A 15,465-nucleotide genomic window follows, 5' to 3' on the forward strand; every position below is an offset into this window, starting at 1 on the left:
CGTTTTTGGAACCAGCATACCTCGAGTAAGCAAGGATTGGGTTAATCAACCGAGAGTTCAGGGTTTAGTAGATGGTAAGTTAACCTTGCTTTCTGGAATACACCCTTGATGCTTTGTTTAAGGTTGTCTCCCAGGTGCTTTGTCTCCATTTCTAAGCTCTGCTCCATAAAATGTACAATGTATCGCTGCCTTAGTCTGCAGTGCGACAGCAAGTTCTCAATAAAGAAAGCCTTCCCTTCAGTTTCCTACAGTAATTTATTGATTGATTGATTGATTTGGTGTACGTACATAGTAAAGACTCTAATATAAAGTGAGACCTAGTATTTTAATGTTATTAAAATATTACAAAACAATACATTTTAAGTGTTACAAAATTATTAAAATATATAAATATAGTCCAGCAGAGCTTGGCTTCAACCCTCAAACATAAGCTTCTTTTTTTTTTTTTATGGCTTTTGGCTATTTAATCATTTTTATTGCTATTTCCTTTATCAGTTTATGGCTATAAAATGGGGAAGTAACTGTGAAAAGATTATGAAGATATGAAAGTAAATCTACTGGTTCTTGGATGATAATTATTTGAAGATATTATGAACTCTGCTTTATCATACACCCCTTTTAACATTTTAATCAGTTTATACCTCTGGTATAAATGGTTTCTGCATTCGAACATTACACTATTTAGTAGTTTCAGCATAATGACTAATGCATTCAATTGAATTAATTTCTATATCAACTATTATTTGTGTATATTTTATTCTAGGAACATTGCACTGCTGTATCTTAAGGACTTTTATTTTGGTGTGGCGCTGTGACGTCACAAGGCTGCGCCGCGCTGTTGTGATTCAGCTGAAGAACGGTTTGTGCTTTTAAGCATTTAAAGTGTTTAAATCAATGCAGCCCGTACGGGCTTTATCTAACATCTTTTAGCGTTACTTATGTGAGTAAAGCGCATCCACACACACGCGTTACAGAGAAGACGCGTCTCATTTCGCTCCTTTTATCGTGAATCAGTTTATAGTAAACACGAGTTCAGTCACTGGTGAGTAGAGATGGAGAAACTGAGCTTTTCAAACTTCGAGTGAATTGAATCAAATGCACCGCAAATGATTCAGTGATTCAAACCGCTCGGTTCACCGCACACTGGCGACATCTGCTGCTCAAACCCGTGTAAATACAACAACAAACACATGTAATGACAACTTTAACAAACCAACTGCAAATGTTTTTATTTAAAGTGGCAAATTCATTCTATAAATGCCTAATGTAAACCATAAGTGTGCAGACTACTGAACTAGGGAGCTGATTGAGACGCACCAGAGATTCGTTCAGACTGTCAGCCCAAATCTGATTTGTGCTTATCCGGATGGAATGACTGACTGTGCACACTGTGCATATCCGCTTTGTGTGTCCATAAGCGCTCTTTCGTTTTAGGGAATGTGCATTGGTTTCTATGGCAATGCCGTTGCGTTGTTATGCCTATGCAGCAATACAGTTTGCAATACAGGGGCCTGTTTCATAAAACAAGTTTACCAAATAAGCCAGGCTTATTCAGTTAGTCTGACTTATTGTCACATGATTTGGTTTCAGAAAGCAAATTTACCACAGGCCCCAGGTTAGTTTCTCAGCATAAGTTGCCACAGTGACTGAGCTTGAGCTATGTTAAATTTGCTTTCTGAAACCAAATCATGTGACAATAAGTCAGACTAACTGAAATAAGCCTGTCTTATTTGGTAAACTTGTTTTATGAAACAGGCCTCGAGGCATTAAATAATGACTAATGCATTCAATTGAATTAATTTCTATATCAACTATTATTTGTGTATATTTTATTCTAGGAACATTGCACTGCTGTATCTTAAGGACTTTTATTTTGGTGTGGCGCTGTGACGTCACAAGGCTGCGCCGCGCTGTTGTGATTCAGCTGAAGAACGGTTTGTGCTTTTAAGCATTTAAAGTGTTTAAATCAATGCAGCTCGTACGGGCTTTATCTAACATCTTTTAGCGTTACTTATGTGAGTAAAGCGCATCCACACACACGCGTTACAGAGAAGACGCGTCTCATTTCGCTCCTTTTATCGTGAATCAGTTTATAGTAAACACGAGTTCAGTCACTGGTGAGTAGAGATGGAGAAACTGAGCTTTTCAAACTTCGAGTGAATTGAACCAAATGCACCGCAAATGATTCAGTGATTCAAACCGCTCGGTTCACCGCACACTGACGACATCTGCTGCTCAAACCCGTGTAAATACAACAACAAACACATGTAATGACAACTTTAACAAACCAACTGCAAATGTTTTTATTTAAAGTGGCAAATGCATTCTACAAACGCCTAATGTACACCATAAGTGTGCAGACTACTGAACATAGGGAGCTGATTGATACGCACCACATTTTATTTCTGTTAATTATTGTCATCTTAATCATGACAGAGTGTCCAAAGACATAAAGTAAAGATGGCGTCTATTAAAGAGGAGAGTGAAGACATTAAGGTTGAAGATGCAGTCGGTGTGAATCAAGAAGATGATGAGGAACAAACAGGTTGGTTTTCATTTGTTTCCCAGTTGGTCCTTAATGAAATGTTTTGCTCTACAGAAATGAATGATTATTGAAGATTATCATACGAGTGGTTTTTAATAAAAAAGTGGTTTTGTTTGACATGGAGCCTAATGTGGACAGAAATGTTGAGATCACATGACCAGACGAATACTAACACTGCATTTAAGTGCAGCTGAGAAGATCCTACTTAAAAGTTAGGCATTAGTTATTGTGACATAACGCATTGAGGCAACGTCCACACGAAGTCAGAGCTTTCCCTATCCCAGGGCTGTACGTTAACTTTTTTTTCACATAGCACTGGTGCTACAGAGGTTGAAAGTTTTGTAGCACAGGCCAAAATGTTGTAGCACAAGTATAAATGGAAGAGTGCGGAAACATAACACCTCTTACACCTTAAGAAAATATAAAATAAAAAAGAATGGCAGACATTTAGGCCAAAGTGAGCAAAGATAAAACAGAACCGGCTTTTTTAGCAAAATGCGCATGACAATCGCATTCGATTAATCGTGCAGCCCTACATGCCAGATCAGTATGTGGCGCTGTAATTCTGCCACAGAGATACACTAAAAATGGAGAAGAAGACTTGGATTATCTTGCGCGCGGTATACAAACGAACATAGAACAATACATTTGTTAATCTGTGTTAATGTTAGTTAATAAAAAGAGAATCGTTCAGTGTTTGTTCATGTTTTTGTTGCTGTTACGTGACGTAGCGGTGTCTGACTAGCGGCGAGACGTGGGCTGATGACGTAAGGGCGAAAACGCAAGGGCGGCGGTTTCAGATTTATCCACTCTGGGACCCCGTTTCAAAAAATATCGGTTTCACTCTCCCAAAACGCCGGATCCGTCTGGACGAAACGCCTATACGATACAAAATTCATGCGTATACAGCTAAACGCGTCTCTGTGTGGATGGGGCCTAAATTAGAAAAAAATAATACACAAGTAGCCTAAACGAAACAGTTTCATTAATTAATTCAGCTCTCCAATACTATTGTCATAATGTGGTCGAATACATAGGACTTAAACCATGCTAATGCTTCTCCACGAATGCCAAAATAATTCTCAAGCCATCCAAAATAATATTGTGGTGTATGTTGCTGAAAGATGTAACCGCACTATATGAAAGATGCAAGTCTTAGCAGCACATTTTCTCTGTGAAGATGAGGCTTGATTTCTAAATGGTATTACACAAATACAGTGTCTTTGCAAAACTGGACATCGTTAAGAGGACAGTCTTTTAATATTATTTCAGAAACAAATGGATCACACAAAGTGCTTGAATTTAGCTTTTTTAGAAATTTAAGGTTTGAAATACCTGGAAAAACGACTTGTTTTGTTGAAAAGTACATAAAGGAATGTATGTGGTTTGCACAAGTGAGAAACAAATATAAATTGGTGAGATTTCATAGGCTTCATACCTAAATGCCTAAAGAACGCTGCATAAAATACATTTATGAGGAAGAAATTGTAATCCACAAATATTATATGATAATCGGGCTCGATTCCCTCTTCTGTCAAAAGTTGCCAGAAAATATATGACTATATATGCGCTACGAGTCGCAGCGTGTATTCAGTGCGGCTGGAAACATTGTCACTCCGTTAAAGGTGCTGTATGTAAGTTTTTGACTCTACTAAAGCATAAAAATACCATATGTTTGCAGATATTTAAGAAACATGCTAAGTTAACATACTTGTTTATCTGAAAAACAATGCTACAGTCAGTTATTCTCCTTTGAAAATGTGCGTTCCGGGCCAGAATGTCGTCTCTGTTTTGGTTTGTGAAACCCATCCACTGCCGGTTTACCCAATTGTATTTCGGGACCCCGGGTTGCCAGTTGGCGGAAAACACAGCGCATTTAATTTCATTCATCGGCATATGCGCTCGTTCCTGTTGGTGTCGTCAATCTGGCAACCTGCGTGTGTGTCAAGTCTGAGGAGGAGGGGCCGGGTGAAAAAACCCCCTCCAATATTTTGAATTTGGACTGCAATACCTAGTTCAAGAGTACCTAGTGCCTTTAAGATCCTCGCTGAAACCAGACAAAGTGAACATGTTGGTTTTCCTGGCACGAAACATAAAGACCGAAAAATAAAGCAGCAGGACTTGCCGATTCACTTAAGCGGCCTAGTAGTTGTACAACAGCCAGACACTTGTACAGATTATAGACCTTTTTCATCGCTTCTCCATGGAGGGCGCCATAGCGGCAAGTGACTTCCTGTAGGATGCTTCGAACTTCCGTTTAGTAGCTGTCATCAACTAGAGGACGTTAGCAGTGATGGCGAATAGTGGAGGCTCTGGGAAATTTTGTGCTGTTAAATAGGCTTGCCGCGATAGACGGTGATACCGTTGTTAAGCCGCAACACCGGTTACGTCACTTGCCCACCGCGTCACCGACCCCCACCGTCGTTTTGATTTTTTTATAGTAATAAAAATTGTTTAGTTCAGTAAAAGAACAGACACTACAATTAAAAACTGAACGCGGCTGCTCAATGCAGCGTGCCGAACGACTCAGATCAGATCATCACAGATCAGATTTCATTTCTCCAGTGAGGAGAGTGAGTCGAGCTGACTGACAAGAAGAGTGAGGTGAGACAGACAAGACGATCGCAGATGATTTAGTTTCGAAACTAGATGCAAAAGCACCTGTTTGGCAATATTTTGGATTTTGAAAAACCTGTTGACTTTTGCCGTTTATCTGATTTTGGAAGTTTTTTAAAACATTCGTTTCTTATTTAATTGGTTCCACATTGTTTGCTGATTTTTACTTTATTTAAACTTTGTGTCATTTATTTATTTTATTTGACATCAAGTTTGCTAATAAACGTTCTACGTTTCTTATTTATTTGGTTATATATTATACATGCTTACTTATTTCCAGTTTTGTATACCTATTAAACTTTATGCAAGTTATTTGTTATTTGATATTAGGCATAGCCTGCCCTATAGCATGGCGTATTTTTATTTGTTTTGTTAACAATTGCTTTATGCCGAATTGCCGGTATTTGAAAGTGAAAGTAAAATGCGCACGCCGCTTTTACAAGCTATTTAAAAGCGAAGGAAAGTGAGGAAAAGAGGGAACGCCGCCGCGGTGATACCGGTATTACCGGTGTTGTCACACGTCGATTAACCGGTGGGAAAATTTCCTCACCGTCACAACCCTACTGTTAAAGGCTGTCACAACAGCTACAGAAAGCTCAAAACAGTTTCTCGATCAAGAGTGTTATGAACACAAGCCAACAATAAGAGAAAATCAGAATATATTGTTTAATTTGTTATTATTGCACATTGCATCACCATTAGCACTTTTTTAGAGCTCAACGATTTTGTTATAACTGAAGTGGATAATTGGTTAAATATTGCTGTAAAAATACGCCTTTACATTGAATCACGCAGCACATGCAGACAATTTGAATGCATTTGCTATACGTTTAGCCACACTAGCAGTGTTGCTCTATTTATAAATACCCACCTTCCACAACACAGCACCAGCATGGTTACAAGACCTGCCAGGGCCAGCTACGCAGGAGCATCCAGCTGTTTTACACTATTTTGTAACATAACCAACGCGATGTGATTGGGTTTATTTATAGCCTGACTCTGCTCTACCTCTGCTTTCAGTAATGCGAACTTGCTGATGTTTATGACAAATAATTTCTCCAATTTTATTACTGTGTAGATAATGCATTCGTGCTTTGATAATTTCTAAACTCCTCACCATCTACACCCTCAGACAAAACAAGATAATTGAACGTGTTAACATATGTGACTGCTGGCCATTGTTTCATATCACCAATCCAGGTGGTGGCGCTGGTCAACTTCGTAGGATGAGGAACAAAGTTATGTCGTTTACGGTCTTTGTTAAATAGTCTTGATCGTGCTTCCACTGCGAACTAATGTTGCCATTGCTTGTTGACATTATGGACATTAAAAAGTAAAACTGATTATTACCATAGTTTCAGAGCTGTCCAAATAACTAAACACACCAAGCTGCGATCCGGAAGTTCGGAGCATCCTCCCTGCGCATACGCGCAAAGCATAATGGGTAATTTCCCATTCCATGAAAAAGGTCTATAGGCTAGCCTGATGTTCCCTTTTTATGTTCTCATTTGAAAAACCCAAATCAGAAAAAAAGTATTTTATGTTGCACTTTAAAAAAGGTTGTTATTAGCCTAATTAATAGTTAAATAATATTCATGATAATTTGCTGTTACAAACGATGAATTATTCAAAATTTCAACAAGTTGCATTTGGAGGAGTGCGTATTTTTGATTTTTCAAAAATAAATCGCAGAGGATTTTTCAGGTAAAAATCCACAGACTTTTACCTGAAAAACAATGTCTAAAGAATTAGGAATTAAACCGAAGTTTAGCACAACTCACCAGAACTAAGCAATGTTGGGGCATGTTGATTTAATTTATCATGTGAGTGAGTCGAGCTGACGAGCGAGGTGAGAAAGACAAGAAGTTAGCGAAAGATTTAGTTGTTTCGAAACAAAATACAAAAGCGTCTGCTTTTAAAAATATTTTAGACTTTGGAAGGCGTTTTTCCACTTTTGCTATTTATCTAAGATGATTTTGGAAGCTTTTTTAAACATTCGTTTCTTATTTATTTGGTTCCACTGTGTTAGCTGATTTTCAGTATTTTTATAGTTAAATAATATTCATGATAATTTGCTGTTACAAACGATGAATTATTCAAAATTTCAACAAGTTGCGTTTGGAGGAGTGCGTATTGAAATCGATATTGATTTTTCAAAAAAAAATCCACGGACTTTTACCTGAAAAACAATGTCTAAAGAATTAGGAATTAAACTGAAGTTTAGCACAACTCACCAGAACTAAGCAATGTTTGGGCATGTTGATTTAATTTATCATGTGAGTGAGTCGAGCTGACGAGCGAGGTGAGAAAGACAAGAAGTTAGCGAAAGATTTAGTTGTTTCGAAACAAAATACAAAAGCGTCTGCTTTTAAAAATATTTTAGACTTTGGAAGGCGTTTTTCCACTTTTGCTATTTATCTAAGATGATTTTGGAAGCTTTTTTAAACATTCGTTTCTTATTTATTTGGTTCCACTGTGTTAGCTGATTTTCAGTATTTTTATATTTAAACTTTGCAAGTTATTTGTTATTTTATATTAGGGCTATAGCATGGTGTATTTGTATTCGTTTTGTTAATAAATTAAACATTCTATGTTTAATATAAGTGAGTTTGTCGTACTGTTTTGTTGTCAGTTCAATCAATTGACGCCGAATTGATGCTAATTCGACAGGCATTTACAGGCTAGAAGAAAAGGGGGAAACCTCTAACGAACTACCTCACCGTCACAACCCTACTGGAGTAGTGTGTTTTTCTTTGGGGGTGGGACGAGCAGACATCACCTGTTACATAATTTACGCTGCCTTGTTGAGCAGTGTTATTTATAGTCATGTTATTTATATACTATTTTTCACAGTACACATTGTTTCAAAGAAGCTTTACAGGAAGTTTTATTGTAACACTAATTCAATTCAATCCTTTAAACACTGTAAGTATCAACTGTATGCAAAGTGACCCACATTTGGTTTTTGGAGTCATAATGACATTCCCGCATCTCTAGAACCTAACAATATACTGCCTGTAAAATTAAGATGCTAAAAGGAAACCAAAATCTAAACAGATATTAAAATACCATATGAATTATGGCCATGTGATGCTAATTCGACAGGCATTTACAGGCTATTTAAAAGTGAAGGGGGGAAACCTCTAACGAACTACCTCACCGTCACAACCCTACTGGAGTAGTGTGTTTTTCTTTGGGGGTGGGACGAGCAGACATCACCTGCTACATAATTTACGCTGCCTTGTTGAGCAGTGTTATTTATAGTCATGTTATTTATATACTATTTTTCACAGTACACATTGTTTCAAAGAAGCTTTACAGGAAGTTTTATTGTAACACTAATTCAATTCAATCCTTTAAACACTGTAAGTATCAACTGTATGCAAAGTGACCCACATTTGGTTTTTGGAGTCATAATGACATTCCCGCATCTCTAGAACCTAACAATATACTGCCTGTAAAATTAAGATGCTAAAAGGAAACCAAAATCTAAACAGATATTAAAATACCATATGAATTATGGCCATGCAAATTTTGTGAAAAACAAAACCAAAACTTAAAAATTGAATTTTTGTTCAATAAAATGATGCTGCCATTTTTCTAAAGTTATTTTACCCCACTTTTAATTTATCATTTTGACCCCCCTCTACAAAATAGTGTATTAGTCAGTAAATACTTATCCATGACATTTAATATTTTGGCTTTCATCACTGTTTATGTTTGTTCTTATTCAGAAAAATATTAACAAAATCAAACATTTAAGCCAGAGTTGGTTTGACATTAAATTACCCTTATGTCTTTAAAATTCTTATTGAACGGTTTTATCAAAAACCTAATTGAAAGTCGTGCTGGTGGTCAGTGTGTCTAGTAGGTGCTCTAGCCATTACATTTTAAACCATCTAGAGCTTTTGTTGACAACATTTCTAATGTGGAGTAAGGCTGTTCTATAGATATTGAAATTGTCATTATCAAAGAACTGATTGCTTTCAACACAACCAGGTTCTTAACTGCAGAAAACAATATAACAGTACACTCATCCATGAAGATAAAGATGTGCAGAGATTTTTGGTCTTTTGTCTTGCCAATACAGGAAAACTGCTAACTTTTGTTGTTTAAGTTATGTCATTTCTTCAGGTAGTAAGCAAATATAGAACTGACCATTATCAGTATTGCAGTGAAATCTAATGAAAATATCTTTCATGGGAAGCATATACAAGGAGAAAAGCAGAGGACCTAATACTGAGCCCTGCAGCACTCCATACTTATGTAAATGAAGAGACATTTCATCAAATACAAGCAATGTGGTAGCAGTTAGATGAATAGGACATAAACTCTGCCCATTCTTGTCCACAAGTGCCAAAATAAGCTATCTAAGAGAATGTTATAGTCTGTTTTTTTTTCTGATAACTGCCAGCTTGAAAGATTTCTGAACATCCTAAAGAAAGCAAAGCGATAACAATATTGACAAGAGGTTCTCAAATTACAGGTTACAACTTTTTTTTAGTAGCTTGGTGGGTATGGGATCCAGCATATATGCATGTTTTTGATGTTTTACATGTCTGTTGCTTTGTGCCCATTAAACGGGTTAATTTGTATTTGCCTCTTTTCACCTTAGACCTGATGCCACTGAAAGAGGAGAGTGAAGTACTGGATGAAATGGAAGAAAAAGATCATGATATCGTAACTGAAGAAAAATCTGAAACGATTTCCTCACGAAAAAGTAATTTCACCTGCCAACAGTGCGGAAAGTGTTTCTCTACAAAAGGAAACCTGAAACTCCACATGGACATTCACACTGGAGAGAAGCCTTACGCCTGCCAGCAGTGTGGAAGGTGTTTCACTAAGAAAGGAGCCCTTAAAAGTCACATGAGCATTCATACTAAAGAAAAGCCTTACACGTGCCCTCAGTGTGGAAACTGTTTCACCCAGCAAGGAAGCTTTAACAGGCACATGAGAGTTCACACTGGAGAGAAGCCTTACACCTGCAAACTGTGTGGAAAGAGCTTTACAACCAAACTAAACCTTAAATATCACATGAACAGTCACACTGGTGAGACGCCATTTACATGTGATCAGTGTGGAAGGAGCTTCCGACATAAGGTAACCCTTAAAAGGCACATGAAGGTTCACTTAAGTGAGAACAGTTTTATGTGTCATCAGTGTGAAATTAGTTTCTCAGACAGCAAAAACCTTAAGAATCATGTGATAACTCACACTGGAGAGAAACCATACATGTGTCTTCAATGTGGAAAGACTTGCGCAAACAATACAAACCTTGGTGTTCACATGAGAATTCACACTGGAGAGAAGCCTTTCACCTGCCCTCAGTGTGGAAAGAGCTTCAGATTTATCGGAAACTTTCAGGCTCACATTAGAGTTCACACTGGAGAGAGGCCTTACACGTGTCTCGAGTGTGACGAGAGTTTCTCATATCAGAGAGACCTGAAACGTCATCTGCTAACTCACTCTGGAAAGGAAGTCTAGTGTTTCGTCAGTGGCCAGAGGTTTACAAAGTAGAGCAATTTCAAAAATCACCTGCGCATTCAGTCTGGAGAAAGGCAAGTTGTGAAATAAAATTTGTCATCACACCGATAAATCTGAAAATCATGCGCAGAGCCTATTCTTGTTCTTTGTGTGACGAGTTTTAAATGGCTCTGCAATATAAATGGGACCAGAAAATACTAGTGACGCCGTGAAATTTCAACAAGTTTCAAATATTGAATAGTTGTGAGTAGGGATGCACAATATTGGATTTTTGCCAATATTTTTCAACTCATTGTAGCCGATGCCGATATATTTCCTTTTGTTTGGAAACAACACTAAGTCTCTCCTGTGCAGAGTTTATAAACAAATTTTAATTTTTGTTAGTTTTTAACAAAAACTTTAATTAGAATTACATAAACAATCATGAAGTTCTTTTATAATGACAGTACACTGAAAGATTTAAAAATAACTACAAATCAACTAAATCAATCGCTGCATTTTCTTTTTTAGACGGAGGCAGTGCTAACCTTAACATTTTATTAAAAGATTTAACATTTGTAGATGGTCTAAAGCAAAAGAGTTGTAAAAAAATATTTTTGAGCTCCTTGTATTTAAAGGAATAGTTCACCCCCAAAATGAAAATTTTGTCATCATTCACTCACCCTCATGTCATTCCAAACCTGTATGAGTTTCCCCATTGACTTCCATAGTAGGGAAAAATACTTTGGAAGTCAATTAGGGACCAACAACTGTTTGATTACCAGCATTCTTCAAAATATCTTGTTTTGTTTTCAACATATGAAAGAAACTTTAACAGATTAACAGCCATTCCAAACCTGTATATGTTATTTGTGTATTTTACTTTCATTTTTATTACAAGTAGGCCTACAGTGCCCCCGAAGTAAATAAAACACCTTAGCGGGCATTAACTACAGACAGGCATTAGGACCCGGCGGAGGCTGCTGCATACGTTAGTGACGGTTGACTTATCACACACTGGACGTGCCATTTTCAAAATAATCTAATCACCATTCAGCAAAATGTTCACTTCAAGAATGACCACACTGCTGTGATCTTATCGCTAGCACACCATGAGCACGTGACTTATTTGTCTTATCAGCAAGGTATATCAACATTATTTATCATATCAGGCCGATGTCGATATTTACATTTTAAGCCATTATTGGCCAAGTCCGATAACGTTCTGATAATATCGTGCATCCCTAGTTGTGAGAGATGCTCTCTTAATTTTGATTGTGTGGAGGTGTCTTTCATATATTTGATTGTGTAGTATTTTTACAAAAAAAAAACTGTTGCTGGGAAATGGCAATGTAAAAAACAAATAAAAGAACATAAACTGTATGAAATAATGAACATTGCAATGGGGTATTCTACATAAGCACATGTTGTCAGTCTGGACTTTAATATGGTTATTATTGGGGCTCATCTGGGGTGTATTCCAGAAAGCAGGGTTAATTTACCATCTGCTAAACCCTGAACTCTTGGTTGATTAACCCAAACCTTGCTTACTTGAGGTAGGTTGGTTCCAAAAACACGTCCGGAAGTAAGTTCGTTCAACTCAAGAGTATGTTCCTGGTTAAGACTCGAGACATTCTCAACAGAGTGATGAAATGACGAGTAACTATGGAAACGGACGCTAAGAAAAAGCGTGCCATGCTGGCCATTTGCATACTTGGTTCATATCGCCATCTAACTGGTGGTTGTGCAATCATTTTCCGTTTAATCTTTAATCCTTGAGAATAAGAATTATATTGTTTGTTTGATGCAAATTATATAAATCGTCATATAAGATATGTGTTTTTATTATTGAAATACATTATAGAAAATGCAGATCCATAATGAGTGAGATAATATAAAATGAAATAAATATAAGATAATAAATACATTATCTGTGACGAGTCGGCTGCCTCCCGCCTAATTATCAGCATCACCCCGTCCCTTTATCGCCGCCCTTCGCCAGGCTCCCGACAGGAGTGGGTGTGTGAGAGAGGAGGGGCGCAGAATCATCCAGGTCTGGCGGCGTGTGATGAGGCACACCTGAAGCGAATGGAGCCTCATCACCGCCGCTGTTAAATGCCGAGCGTGCCGCTCCTCGGGAGACCGGTCTCTTCCCCGTGCATGCACGCTGGTGTCCTTGTGGGTCCAGGAAGGGTGCGTAGAGGGACTCCCGCGCCGCCAGAGCCGTGAGCTGCCGGACCCGCGGTCTGGTAGAGAACCACACCCGTTATACGGCTGACGGGCCAGGATGCCGGGCCGTTTATCCCCGGGAAGCGCCGTGGGCCAAGGAGGACGAAGCCGCTCAGAAGAAGCCGCCACTATAAAAAAAATAAATATGTCCACAACCCTCATCCTAATTCGGCCCTGACACCTGGAGAGGAAGAGGCTCTCCTTTCCTTTATATTCTGGATGGCAGACCATGGCTTCCCAGTGACAAGATCCCTTGTCAAAGTTCTGGCCACACCACACACATACTTCAGCCCCTGAATATTGTGGTCTTCAACCCACTGAAGACTGCTTTCTCCACCATTGGTTTCCAGGATGGGTCTGGTGCGAAGGGACATTGTTGTGGGGAAGAAGCAGTTTTCAGCCCTCCTCAAACACGTCTACCCCACTGCTATCACAGCCCAAAACATCAAGGCCGGGTTCCACAAGGTTGGCATCTTTCCTCTGTCCAGGGCTGCTGTGGACACAACCCAGGTAATTTTGACATTAATACAATGATAATTCATCCTCTAAGCTACTTCCATTTCTTTTCAAGTGTGTTAATGAGTTTTACATACGTTTTATTTTCTTAGGTGGTGAGAGTGCTCCCATCTGCAGATGGAAGTGACGCCACACCGCTCGGTCCACGGAGAAGGTCCTGTGCCAGACTGGGAGGAAACATGTCTATCAACAGCATCAGACAACCAGGGAGCACATCACGGTCCACTGCTGTGTGAATGCAGCCGGGGACAGCATTCCACCCTTCATCATTTACCCCGGCTGCCTCCCAAGTGATGCCTATAGGCTGGATGGGCCCCCCAACGCCCTCTATGGCATCCAGGAGAAGGGTTACATGGACTCCGAGCTCTTCCTGAAATGGCTCCACCATTTTATCAGATATGCTCCCGGCAGCCCTGAACAATGCTTATCAGAGGACAGAAAAAAACAACATGTGTTTGAGTTATTTCATAATAAACAAATTGAAATTGTAGCCTTCATAGTTTGTGCAATTACATTTATTTAAATGGAACGTTGAAAGATAATACTGATTATGTTCTATTCTGTAATGTTAATAGAAATCATACACTGTCAAGAATAAAAAGTTGCATTTTATGCATGCAGCAGCCTTTCAGTGTCAGTCCCTTATGAAAATGAACCATGGTTTTACTAAAGTGACCATAGTTCAACTGTAGTATTTGTAGATTTGCATCACGTGTAAACAAAAAACATATTTGAACCTGTAAACAAAAATATAACCTAATAAGTTACAATTAAGGCGTATTGAATGTTAAGTGGTTATCATTACCCATTTTTCTTAGTAATTTAATAAACTTCATAATTTAAAAGTTTAGTTCAGAAGTATCGATATCGACGATACTGGCCTTTAAAAGTATCGGTATCGTATCGAAAACAAAATAAGTGGTATCACCCATCCCTAGCGAAAAGTGTACGGAACATGGTTAGTCTACGTTACATTTGTTGGTTTTGTGTGATGGGACGGAGTGTCTTAGAGCCACAGAAAGACAAACGTTTTGCGAAAAAATGCACAATACACAATCTTCCAACCTAGGATGAAGTCATTATGTACATTAACAATCATTTGGGACAAATATAATGTAATTTAATGGAGAATGATGTGAGTGGCGCCGAGGCGTTCTGTGGCGCGGCAGGATTATGAACAGCGCCCGGAGTCGGGATCCGCGGAGCGCGGACAGTCGCCGGTGCGCATACAGTCATGGAAAACAATGTGTGGGAATTTTAAAGACGTGGCGCGGTGCAGGGCTGCACATGTCGTCCGGTGTGCGACCGCCTTAAGGCTGGATGGCCTCTTGTTTCAGAGGTGGAATTGTCAAAGATGACTTTTAGAAGAGGACACCGTAAGCTAGGCTGGTAGTTTTTTCCCCCGACGAGGTTATATATATATATATAATTTCATTTGGGGCCATCCATTTATTATGTCATTGTTTAATTATCTTCATAGATTACATTAAAGGACTCCAAACCTGTCATACTGTCCCAGTGTAGCTGTTCCTGTGTAGCTGGCACAGCACTGTGCAACTGTATTGTTGCACTACTGTACCAGACTGCACATTACTCTCAGCTTGGCATCAGTGCAGTTCCTCACGTCGAATATAGTGAATCCATTTTTTACGTGTTTCCTTGTCCAAAGGGAAAGTATGGAAACTAACCACAGAATTACACCTTTGAGGATGTGTCACATAATGGGCCATATATTTATTTATTTTTGAATTATGAAAAATGTGCACCTATTCTGTGGATAATAAGATTTTTTTATATAATGATCCCTTACTCAAGCTCAAGCAGCAGAAGTTAAGTGACAGAGCGCAAATACTTCTGGCCCATTTTGGAGTGAACTAAATATGCAAGACTAGTTTTACATGTCTCTGTTTATACCACAGGGTGTTCATCCTTTGCTGGGCTGTTTAAAAAAAAAAAAAATGGGGGCATAAATTAAGAGTATACCCACTTCTCCAGGAACCACTACACCACTGCTGACCTCAACCCGATTTTCATTCTCAACCAAAATGCAACGTCTGTTCGACGTCATGATCCCTTGGATCATGATTATTTGTTTG

The 15,465-nt window shown here is 38.6% G+C and overlaps 1 protein-coding gene across 4 annotated transcripts in view; it reads left to right on the forward strand.

Moving 5' to 3' along the window:
* Positions 1–843: 843 nt before the first annotated feature.
* The window catches only part of LOC107732005 (gastrula zinc finger protein XlCGF8.2DB-like), a 21,626-nt gene continuing 7,004 nt past the window's right edge, over positions 844–15,465 (forward strand). The window contains exons 1-2 of one of the 4 annotated variants that reach the window (XM_016543228.1): positions 844–859; positions 2,437–2,545. In XM_016543228.1, the coding sequence (XP_016398714.1) occupies positions 2,461–2,545 (85 nt within the window). In that variant the 5' untranslated portion in view covers positions 844–859; positions 2,437–2,460. The other 3 variants (XM_016543226.1, XM_016543230.1, XM_016543229.1) reach the window with 3 other exon arrangements.

Source organism: Sinocyclocheilus rhinocerous, unplaced genomic scaffold (assembly GCF_001515625.1).
Source record: "Sinocyclocheilus rhinocerous isolate Xijiao unplaced genomic scaffold, SAMN03320098_v1.1 scaffold489, whole genome shotgun sequence".
NCBI classification, from domain to species: domain Eukaryota; kingdom Metazoa; phylum Chordata; class Actinopteri; order Cypriniformes; family Cyprinidae; genus Sinocyclocheilus; species Sinocyclocheilus rhinocerous.